Source organism: Hyposmocoma kahamanoa, unplaced genomic scaffold, assembly GCF_003589595.1.
Source record: "Hyposmocoma kahamanoa isolate Upper Pololo Valley unplaced genomic scaffold, ASM358959v1 81, whole genome shotgun sequence".
NCBI classification, from domain to species: Eukaryota; Metazoa; Arthropoda; class Insecta; order Lepidoptera; family Cosmopterigidae; genus Hyposmocoma; species Hyposmocoma kahamanoa.
In genome coordinates, this window is record NW_020654080.1 from 9,135,233 (window position 1) to 9,147,596 (window position 12,364).

General features: G+C 37.6%; 1 protein-coding gene across 1 annotated transcript in view; it reads left to right on the top strand.

Moving 5' to 3' along the window:
• LOC113234077 (collagen alpha-1(XVIII) chain-like) overlaps positions 1-12,364 on the top strand; it is a 139,285-nt gene that overhangs the window by 66,612 nt on the left and 60,309 nt on the right. The window contains exon 3 of the mRNA XM_026469319.1: positions 10,930-10,978. Within this exon, the coding sequence (XP_026325104.1) occupies positions 10,930-10,978 (49 nt within the window). The remainder of the gene's footprint in view (positions 1-10,929; positions 10,979-12,364) is intronic.

The following is a 12,364-nucleotide window of genomic DNA, read 5'->3' on the forward strand; positions in this document are numbered from 1 at the left end:
GCGCACGACTCGTTCGCCCCGTCATCAGGTATTACAAAAAAACTTCATGGTATCAAAATTTTCGAAATTTTATGAAATAAAGGAAGTGGCTGTCCATTGAGAGAACTGGTTCATATCTCTCTACTTAAGTTTTTCTCTTTTTTTTGAGGTGCACTGCCTCTGCGTTCATCACCCTGCAACACCACCAGCATATTTATAGTGCCAGTCCCTATCAACCTCTTGGTTATTATGGGAAGGGCTATTACCTGAGCGAACAAGCCCACACAGGGACAATGGCATAAACCATCCCACAGTGAGAGGAGATCTGTGCCCAGTAGTGAGTCTATATATAGCCTAACTATAATTACATACTTTGAGTAGTAGTAGCTCTCCTTGTGAAAGCGTTCGTCCAGAGAAGCACTACCACCTTACTCATTTCTCCCGCCAAGCAGTAATATCAGCATTACCGTGTTCCGGTTTTGAAAGGTATTGGTGCTGGTGAAATTATAGGCACATGGGACTTGTGAACTTATGTCTCAGGCGCACGACTTGGTCGTCTCGTCACTAGATATTAAAAAAAAAACGCTGGTTGTATGAAATATGGAAAGCAAAAACCACAAAATAAATTTAAATGGGAATAAATTACGAACCATACTCAAATTTCAACGTAACAAAATGTTTCAGCTGGTGATTGTACTAATGTTAACAAACAAACAACTTTACCAAAAACAGAATATTGAATTTGCTAATAAAACAATTTCGTTGCCGATTTACCGCGTGAACATTTTGAATGGCATTGTGTATTTTGTATAAACAATTTGTTTTTGTTAACCCCGCAAAAATTCACAAATAAATTTTTCGATTTGGTCATTAAATGAACAATTGAACGAATAATACATTTGAAAGGCATTATATTTGACTAGGTACTTCGATGGTCCTAAAAACCGTAACAACTATATAACATATAACCACTGTGATAACATTAACGTGAGACTTTTCAGCTTATGTTTCAGGGCGACGAGCGCAATGCCAGTGTCCACAGGTCTTTGCGATATAAAGCTCTGCGAACGACAGGCGTGTCCCTTACCACAAGACGCACAACTTGTTCATTCCAATACTTGGTATTATACAAAAAATTTGAAGTAGATTTTTTTAACGGTAAAATTTCAATCGTCACCGGACAAAAAGGCGAGCTGAAGGGTCCTTACGTACGTTTTTTTTATACACACGGAAATGGTGGGGTTGTATGGGATTCTCCTTCGTGAACCCATTCGGTATAAGAACTCGCCCGATAGATACACTGATGCCTGTCCGTGGTACCCCGTTAGGAGTCTTCACTCATGGTGGGCACTAAATATTTCTTCCAGAAGGTAGAGCCATTGGGAAGAATCTGTGCAACGATACATTGAGCGTAGGGGGTCTTCCAGACATAGTACATTGTATCGAAATTACCGTAGTTACGTTTAACAATAGTTTCGAGAAGCACATTATACTTGAATGTATCCGATATAGTAATCGTTTCGGTGAGCACATTACGCATGAACAAACTATCTCAATCGAAATCAAATCGCCTGCAGTATTGTTGCACAGGATCTAATCCAATGTGTGATCCGTTTACAATACATAACATCCTGTAACCCATTTCGTGGTGTAATTGTAGTGCCATTTAGGGTTTATCGATTAGTGAGGACTTGGAAATAAATTAGTACCTATAATATTAGCTGATGATATTGTCACTTTATGTTTCGGGGCAGGCATTGCCCTTCAGGTCTTTGCGATTTAAAGCTCTGATTGGCGACTGCTATGGACAGGCATGTTGCTTAACACCAAGTGCTCAATCTATTCGTCTCGCCACTTTTTTTTTATTCATTTGGTCAGTCAACAATTATTACACCAATAAAAGATAAGAAAACGTACATTCAAAAAAAACTTAAAACTAAGTACACAATCTATTATAGACCGACACTATATGCACAATAAATTATTGCTGAGTAAAAAGAAGCTTACAAATAGAAAAGTGTAAAAATTAATTTAACATGGCGTCACAAAAAAATCTTGATTGAGCATTTCCACGAAAAAGCATTAAATAAGTTTTTATAATAATTATAATAGAGACTCCGCTAAGCCATCGATTCTAATCTCCTCTACCAAAATCTCCTCATTAGTGGCGGAGCTGTAAGGCATGCTCGCTTCCCGACGCCGTAAAACTACGTCTCTCTAGTTCTCAATAACCTAAGCGGCTGGAGGGACCGGAGGATATCTAGTCTATCTTCTCCTCTCTCTAGCTTATTATCTCCCGGTTGGTACCGGAGAAGCCAGTCGCAGTGTCCTGCGACAATGTCCGGACATAGCTTCCAACTTAAAGGGCAACCCACGTGACCCGCGCGTCTCCTCACTTCAGGCACTCAACTAGACCTACTAAGACGCACTAGCTGCGCACGAGACAGACACCCCGGCCACATGCTCCGGGACAGACAAACATATCCGTCTCTGCAGCTCACCACAAACCCTAACGAGTCCATACCCAAGTTCGGGTCCCCCAAAGACGCCCGTGAAGGCGTATTGTAATTGTATTGGATTGTAATCCTACTAACAATCTATGGACTTGGTTCCGAAATAAATAATTATTATTATTATTATTATTAAGTATCACTGGCGGAGGGCTTGGCCCCGACGCCCGATTTATCCTGGTCTTGCCGTTGTGCCCGTAGTCTCTCCGGAATACTTATCTCTCGGGTCGGTAGATTGGGACAACCCGTGCTGAACAGTGGGATGTACAATGGGTTGTTGATGATGAAGTTCCCATGTAAGATTTTACTAAACAGACATTTAAACGTACTTCACCATTCTCGCCATAATTTGGATAGGATCCCATTTCGTAGGACTAAAGCTCCTTGTGAAACAGTTCGTCCAGGGAAGTACTGCCACCCTACCCATTCCTATCGCCATGTAGTAATGTGAGCTTTTCTGTTTCGAAAACAGACAACACACATGGGACTTGTCAACAAATGTTTTAGGGTTGCAAGCGGAGTGTCACTATCCTTCCTAACTTTGCAGCTTAAAACTCTGAGTGGTACTGCAACTGCTAAGGACAGGCGTGTCGCTTACCATCAGGCGTTACCATCAAGCTTCCATTACACAAATTTACTGTCTCTATTTTGCGTAATGGTTATATAATAATGTATAGTGACGATCCGTAGCTCTGTCTTTTTGAATTTGGAGTTAGCATGGAGATCCACTCAGACATTACGCTCCACCGTCGTTAGGGAAAAGTGCCTACAGGCAAAGATTTCCCACGCTCGCCTAATGTAGGCTTGGAACTTAAATAAACGAACGGAAGTTATCCAACGAAGAAAACGTAAGCTTTTTTTTATTAACTTTGTGCTTGCTCTTAACCGTGGTTCAGACAACTAATTAAAGTATTATTTTTATTTGCCTATTGTATAAAAGTAATCATCTATAATATAATTTGAACTAAGTCTCTGCTATTTGTAATTGTTTATGAAAGACATTTTTGAGATGATATTTGTCTTAAAGAATCACCACATTTAACGACGCGGAATCTATCTAAGTCGGTCAGAAAAAGCTTTGTATGTATGAAATAAGAACGAAAAAGGTTCGTAAGATACGGTTTGACACAGATCGGTAATAAATCTGCTTCTTGCGAATTTCTGATCGCATCTGTATACAGCCGATGACATCAACGTCCGAATGGCCGCGTCAACGCCCAGACGTCAGCGACGAATTTCGAATGGCCGCGTCGACGATCGAAAGATTCGGAAGGGTCGAAGACTACATTTCAAGCCCCCGATCCAAAACCATGGCTGAACGGCGGCGTCGACACCTGATCGACTGCATCTATGATGCATATCTATGTGAAATAAATTTTAGTTACCGTCTTCTTTCTATTATCATATAGATGGCTTACACTATGTTTGGAAAATGTTTGGACTTTGTTACGTAATGACGAATTTGTGAGAGTGATAATTGAGGGGAGGATAAACGGGAAAGAAAGAAAGGTAGACCAAGAATGGCGTATAGTGAACAAATTAGAAACAAAATCAAAATGAACAGCTATAAAGAAGTGAACGAACTGGCTATGAACCGTGAGGAGTGAAGGAGGCTATACCGACAAGAGACAGGCTCTTGAATAGAGGACGATGGCTTACAGTATAATGCCTGCCATCGTGGCGAAGGGATTTTCCAATCGGCGTATGGTTATGCCGATTGTTACCCAGGGTGCTTAAGACGTTCAAGAAAGAATTCGGGTTCGATAGAGGTGGAGATCTCTTCTACAGTAAGATCACCTATGTAATGTGTCCTTTTTAACAGGTGTTTTAAGTGTATTTTCTTTGAGCTATAAAGATTTTGTAATAAATAAGGTAAAGAAATGGTAAAATAAAAAAACCTACGTTGTGTCAGGAGGTACCTTTTGTACACCCCGAAGCTATCAGTATGGAAGTGTTATATATAATAGTTAATAATCTTCTTGAAAGGGGCTGTTAGTCATTCGTCTGAATAAATCTGTTTGGTTGATTGAGCATAAAATTTGAAAGATTAATTTAGGGACTGGGTTACCGTACCTAGTTATTTCCAGTGTACGTCACGAGAAGGCTCTTTCCGTGCACTCAGTTAATAATCATAAACTGTGTTAACAACGTCTGGGAAAGCCCCATACATTGTTACCGCACTATTTTCTGAGGTGACAGGTAGAGAGAGCTAGTGAAATCACAGACACAGCAGCCTTAGATTTTATATCTCACGGCCGGCAACGCATTCGCAATAAAAAAGTTTACCTAAGTTTCGCAATTGGCGGTAACCACTTTCAACCAGGCGGGTCATGGACGTGGACTGTTAGCTGGTTTATGTACCATAAAAAATATACAGAGACAAAAAAATCATATGGTGGCAATGTTGTGTTTTGATTAAAGAAAAATAAAATTTGTTCACTTTAATGGATATTGTCAAGTTATGAAATTTCATGCGCAATTTTTTCATGCTTGTCGTTCACCTGGATGTGCTTAATAGAATTATGTTTTACGCACAAACATATACCTAAATTGGAAATCAAATGGCTCGCAATATTGTCGTTCCCAATCCGTTTACAGTCGATAACATTCGTAATCCATCGAGTAATGTTTGGATTTTCGCAGTCATATCGCGTGAATTTGAATTACATTTTGCGGGTTACCCATTTACGCTTTTGTTCGGTGTTATTGAATGCGAATGGAATTTGCGTGTTGTTTATTTGTTTCTCCATTTTTTAAATGCTTTTTAGATTGTAACAATCCATATACGTTTTTCACCGACTGGAATATGTTTCCTCTAAGGGAGTCACTACACTTAGAATCGATTTGAACCATTCAGGAAAAGCTTTGTGTTTCTTTTGCTTTATGACATAGGCGAAACGTACAAGATTTTTTCGCTTTTACCGCATGATCATAAAGCTTTTCCTGATCGGCTTAAGCCGATTCCGATAATAATAATAATAACGTACACACCCAACATAGCCCCGCACTAGGGAAACCCTGTGTCGCGGGTGCCATGAACACACACGCAGACAACCACAAATTACATCCAAACTCACGAGAGTAATGATTGTAGGCCATACAAATATTTCTCCCGACCCGGGAATTGAACCTGAGACCTCTGCATGGCAGTCCGGCATGGTAACCGTTCGGCCACGGAGGCAGTTAAAGTGTAGTGACTTCCTTCCTTATAAAGATCATTTAATAAACCCGCATTCTATGATTGTTTTTTTGTGAATTATGGAAAGTTGTTTAAATTTAATGAACAAATTTTATTGTAGGTACTACTTCGAAACCAACAAGACCTAGGGTCGTATTCCAGAACTCTACTCAATGCTCAAGTCAGGACTTGAGTATTGCAGTGAACACTGAAAATCATACTCAAGTCCCTACTATTAGGGTCGTATTTCCAGTGCTTGTGTTTCCAGTGCAAGCCTGACTTGAGTATTGAGTAGAGTTCTAGAATACGACCCTAGGAATATCGCCAAAAAAAATATTCCTGCGTTTATTAAAATTTTATTTTTTTTATTACAAAACATGAAAAAAAAACACCTATTAAAAAAATTGTTCTTGTTAATCTCGGTGAACCAACCGGTTAGTAAAGGATGATAGATGATAAAGCCCCGATTTCGATTTACTCGTAAGCATAGTACAGGGCATTGCCTAATTTGAGACAAAGTAATTTGAGTATTTGTCTGGCACATTATTACATCCTATAAAAATAAACCAAGTTAACGAATTTTCCAACGGACGGGACAAACAGAACTCCTTAATTAATATCAGCAGTCCTATACAAATAACAGCAAATTAGTTTGACTCGCAGTTCAAAGGGAGATCTTCATTACAGAAATGCAATTTCTTCGGGAATTTTTAACGATTGCCTTGTTTCTTTGAAGTTCCTTTGGTTGTCATGTAACATCGTCTATCTTTTATACTATGAAAATTTCTGATGCCATTTACCCTTGAATGAAGCATTCAAATTTGGTTACAGGAACTTGTACCGACGACTCGACTGTGGTAACACAGACCCGTCCGCAGCGGTGCATGTACCAATGTATTAAATATCGGGGTATGTGCGTGACGATGGGTTATTATTTTGTAATTCATTAATTATTAATATGAAAAGGGTAGGGGCCGATATGTGGTTATCCGTGATTTTCGGCTGTGCCAGGAAATCTCTAAAATCACGCATCATGTGAGACCGCTATATAAATACAATTTATACTGTTGTTTTAAAATTTGCAGCAGCTAAACCTAGTGAAGAATTATTATAACAAACTAGCGGAGTAATTTCACAAAAAAATATTGAATATCAATTCAATAAAAAAAAGTTAATAGCGAAGTCTCTTGCCAGGGCTTGGAAGCTGTAGAGGTTAGATACCTCTATACTGGGTGACGAAATACTTTCATAGATTTCTCATAGATGGCGCTACGGCTAAAAAGTCGTTGAAAACCAAATACAAAGATGTAGCAACAAGCACATAGAAAAATTCGTGACGTCCTGGTTTGTTCCGTGGCTTAGTTGGCATAGCGTCTGGCACAGTTCGCTAGAAGACGTTGATTCGAATCCGGCCGGACCGAAGGAATTTTTTCTAAGTGTTAGATCTTTGTATTAATAATTAAATAAATTATTTCTGCACATAAAATATTGCAATGTAAACATAGAAGAGTAATGTTAGAATTACTAAGCAGCAGTAAGGGTGCTAGTGAAATTACAGCCACATTGTATTTGTCAACTTATGTCTCACGGTGATGGGTGCAGTGGCAGTGCCCCTAAGATCTGTGTGACACTGCAATCGTTATAGAGTGGTGTGTCGCGTTCCACCAGGCGCACGAGTTTTTGTTCCGTCATTTGGGATCATATAAAAAAAAATAGTCTAGATCAATTTAGAAAAGAAAATTAGGAGCTTTTTTATACATGACAGGCAGATGACTCCATTCTACCTGATATAAAATAGCATCCAAACGTGAAGGAACCTAGTGCAGTGTTAATATAATCACTGCGCTAGCTACCTCCACCCTACACGTCTACAAGACGCTTCTTCACGCCTCGTTTGAAGGACCCCATATCGTAAGACCCCATATCGATAGAAGATAGGTGCAACGAAAGGATATCTTTTAGTAATAGATCACCCATTATGTATCCGTCGCATTGCTAAACACACAATGTCCGACAGTTGTGAGTTTGCTTCAAAATACAACTTTCATCACCATGTTTTCCTCCACCGTTAGCGAGAGAAATGGCTACTAAACATCCATAATTAGATACACCTAACTTTGTTACGTAACTGTGGAGACTATAGTTCAATGGTAAGCAGTTTAGGTAACAGAAATGAATTTTTTTTTATTATGATACCAAGGGATATAATAATAAGTCGATATAATATAGATAGATATAAAGAATAAGTCGTGCGCCTGGTGTTAAGCGCACGCCTGCCCATAGCAGTTACAGTGCCACTCAGAGCTTTAAATCGCAAAGATCTCAGGGAAATTGCCACTGCGCCTAACACCCTGAGAGATAAGTTGACAAGTCCTGTAATTTGTGTGTGTGTAAATGTGCCTGTAATTTTCCCAGCACCGTTACCTAATAAAAAGGTGGCAGTAGGTAATTGCCTGGACGAACTCTGTCACAAAGAGAACAATTAACTGAAAACCAAATAGTGAGTTACACTCATATTTATTTATAGCTAGATTTCCTCAAAACGACATAGATTAAATAGATAGCACCGTACGTCTAAACTCCGTAAAAACAGTTATTGAAATCTGTTTAAACAACAAAAACTGAACAAAGGCTCACAATTTAAATTTAAAAAAAGAACACTTTTATAACAAACGTTACGTAAGGTTAGTATAAAACAAAGCAATGAAAGAAAAATACCCAAACTCGGAATTACCTTGTAAATGGGTCTTCTGCACTAGATAGTTATATAGCGATACTTTGGACGAATACTAAAAACTTTCAATAGTTATTTCCCTATTCACTAAGAATTTGTATTTGTATCAGAATACCAGGTACTCATAAGTATTTAAGAACTTACTAGCTTGGGTCTTGAAAGGTTACACAAGCCTACAAGAAGTGAACATAAAGTCGCGTCTTTAGACTGAAAATGTAACAAATGCGACGGTCACAAATATAGTGGAACGCAGAAGCTCTGTTGGGTAATCTGTTTTAAGGGCACCATTTATACTCGTGTAGGTTGTATTTAGGTCGTTGGAAGGTTGAAATACATACGAAAACAAGGTTGCTTATTATCATTGTTACACCATGCGATGTGTGTATATTACATTTATATTCATTAGGAAAGGTAAAGGACGTTACTTATGTCCAGATTTTGGATTATATACATTTTGACGATCTCCGTGGTCAAGTGGCTTGCATACAAATTTTTCGACCCAATAGGACTTGATCCCTTGACCATGCTGATTGTAGTATTGGTTTTACCAACTGAGCCGTACGTCAAGTTATCGAGTTGTCGAAATTCTCCAATGTCTTTTTGTTAAAAATCTTTATATTGGCGTTTTCGGCATTCTGCACCGCTAGGGACATTTAGTAAGAGATTTTAGAACCTTCTTCACCGCAGTCAGCTTCTTTACCGGTAAAGGTACCTTAACTGACGTAAATTTCGCTTTTTGGTCAAATTTTTACTGAAAATTTTTGTGAAATAACTCCATTAGGTTTTAATGAAAAGTGTTCGATCTTTGTATTAACAATCATAAATTTTCCCTGATCTCGGGTGGATGCTTATAATAACGTCGTTGTTTTCGATTTCCATAACACAAGCTCTTTAGTTACTTACCTTTGAGTGATATTGTGTAATATTTATTATTATGTACGAACATTGCTTTATAATGCTAAAAATCACACAATGGTAAAGGATATTAAGTCCTGTTGTCGTTTGTTTTTTATTTAACACATTTTATTGAACCTTAACATTGATTTTTAAGATCATTGAATGTCACGATATTTGACCACCATGGTATTCAATTATTTTTGTGAAAATACTCCACAAATTATTCATAATTATTAAATAATTTGTAATAATTATTCATACAAAGATCGAACACTAAGAAAAAACTCCGTCGATCCAACTGGATTCGAACCAACGTCTTTAAGCAAATCATGCCAGACGCTATGCAAAGTAAGCCATGGAACGAACTAACGTACCTTACGAAATTATTCTATCTGAGAAATCTATGTAACTTTCACAGCTCCCTGCAGCTGACTAAAGATGTCGCTATAATAATTGTAATTTTCAAGTTTATTGAACGTCACGACGTTTGACCACCATGATATTTGAGATTTGAGATTGATTTTAAGCGCTTAATTCAGATCTTTTATCCTCTTTAAAACGCTCTGTAGTAAAAATTACTATTTGACACTTACAGATATTACCTTCTTTACAGCATGCACACAGGGGAGTTATATGAATGCCTAAGTTGTCAATTAAAACATTTTATTTTACAGGTGTGGTAGCCTAATGGTTCGCCTTACCGCCTCTCAAGGAAGAGGGTCGTGGGTTCGAATCTGGGGTTGCACCTCCGAGTGTTTCGGAATTTATGTGCGAAGTTTAACTTCAAATTTACTATGAGCTTTTCGGTGAAGGAGAACGTAATGATGAAACGTATGCACATCTGCAATGCAGATTACTAATGTATGTGCTAAATCCGCATTGGAACTATGTGTAGGCTAAGTATTAGGTATAAAACATTATATTAATCTATTTTAAGCAAAGATTCCGTCTAAGATGAATCGTCATCATTCGTATCACTTTTTCACTGTAGTCGAGTATCTACGAAAATACTATCTACTCAAATGATCCCAAGCACATTGCGTTCCAGTATTCTCTAGATCAGGGCTCTTAACTTTTTCTAGCCATGAACCCCTCTCAAAATTTCATAGAGCCTACGGACCTTTTCCGAGAAGATGAGAAAGAACTTCTTGCGGTTCACGAATAAACCTACGCAGGTTTTTGTTGTACTGCCAGGCTTAGATTAATAAGTATTTTTTAGTAAAATTTTTAATTATAAATAAAATAAGAGAGGTTCGCGGATTGTATTGACGCGCATCTCCCTCCCTCAATAATGGATAGCTGTCAAAGGGCGCGAAAGTTCAAAAAGGTCACGTTCTCTACACCTATTTACTCACAACATATTTTATACCAATTTTTATATTAATGCAACGTGTTAGGTTCGCTCGTAATGCACCTCCGGCGTTCATTTAGGGTCCATGGACCACAGGTTAAGAAACTCTGCTCTAGACAACTGCAGAATCCTTTTAAAAGTGAAATTGAATTCACAAAAAGTCCCCAACGAGTTGCCTTCAATAAGCATACAAAGCCTTTGCCTATGTTAGTAAAACAAAACATTTATATTTATTTAACAATTTGATATTCGTACTTCAACTTTATCTCTATCTTTACAGGTAAATCCAGAAGAGAATAGACTTCCAGTTGTGTCACAGTCTTCACCACGTAAGTTCTGCACATATTGTTCGCCAGTTCTTGTACCTGAGTCCCTGACCCCGGCCGACTGTGCCATTGCCGGGACATACCGCCTCTCCCATTTAAAAATTCAAAATTAATCTTTTAGGCCTTGGGAGAGGCGAGAGTCTAAAATAAATAAATATAATAATAATAATAATAATAATAGTAATAAATTGTTTATTGACTAACTTATTGGACACAGGAATAACTAAAGACTAATTATGCGTATCAACGTAAAATATAACACGTATACCTGAACTAGGAGAATCCTGTATTTCAGGTAAAAAGTACTAATTATATAGGTGGATATATGATAAAATTATAAACAAAAAAATAATAGCTAAACAATATAATGGAAATCATATACCTATACGCTTAAATTAGACAACATTTATTTTGGGATAATTAATAAATTCTCTGTATGATCGTAGGACATGTTTTGAAGGAATTCTTGTACAATTTTCTTAACCTTTATGTAACAAAAATGATATATGGCCAATTTGGCGTTTAATTTATAGTAATAAACACATGTTTTGATGATACAATTTTGGGGCAGACAATATTTTTCTGTCTTTTGATAAACTTGCCTGATTATTTTAAAATCACCTAACGCGCGTAGTTTTTTAAAGACATACATTAGCTTACGGATTCGACCGCTTAGTGCTTCGATACGGTGCTTAAAAGAGAGGTTATCATATATTATAACACCTAAATTCTTTCCTTGTTAGTAATAGCAATGTCTATGTATCTGGATTGATCTGGTCATGTCCGATTTTTTTACAAGATTGTGATCTGTCATAATTTTATTCCAAGCTAACAATATTCAGATAAATCAACAAAATATGCGTTAAAGTCATAAAGTGTTAATTTTCAACGGCTGCATTTGAACCAGCGCCTTCAGTGTACCACACCGACGCTCTCTTAGTTGGGAGAGCGTCGACCTGGTGCGCTGAAGAAGCTGGGTCGAATCCAGCAAGATCGAATTAATTTTTCTCTGTGTTCGATCTTTATATTAATAATTATAACAAACTAGTGGAGTAATTTCACAAAAAATGTACTTAATATTATATTATGAAAGTTGAGTTTTGGCCACAAAGGTTCTGATAGTAAAAGAGGCTTAAGGCCCTTCCATATTTTTTTTCTTCCGTGATATCTATTCCACTTGCCAAAGCGGAACGAAGAAGGGCTGTACATCAGAAGCCAATAGTAATTCGTCATTTCCACGCCGCACAGGCAAAATACCGAAGCAGGATTGATTGATTGGTTTCTGTAACACAACCCTTCTCCAATCCATTTTGGTAGATAATTAGTCTGAAATATATTATATATATTTATGTTATTTGTTATACAATGCTCTGCTTTATTAAGCTTTGT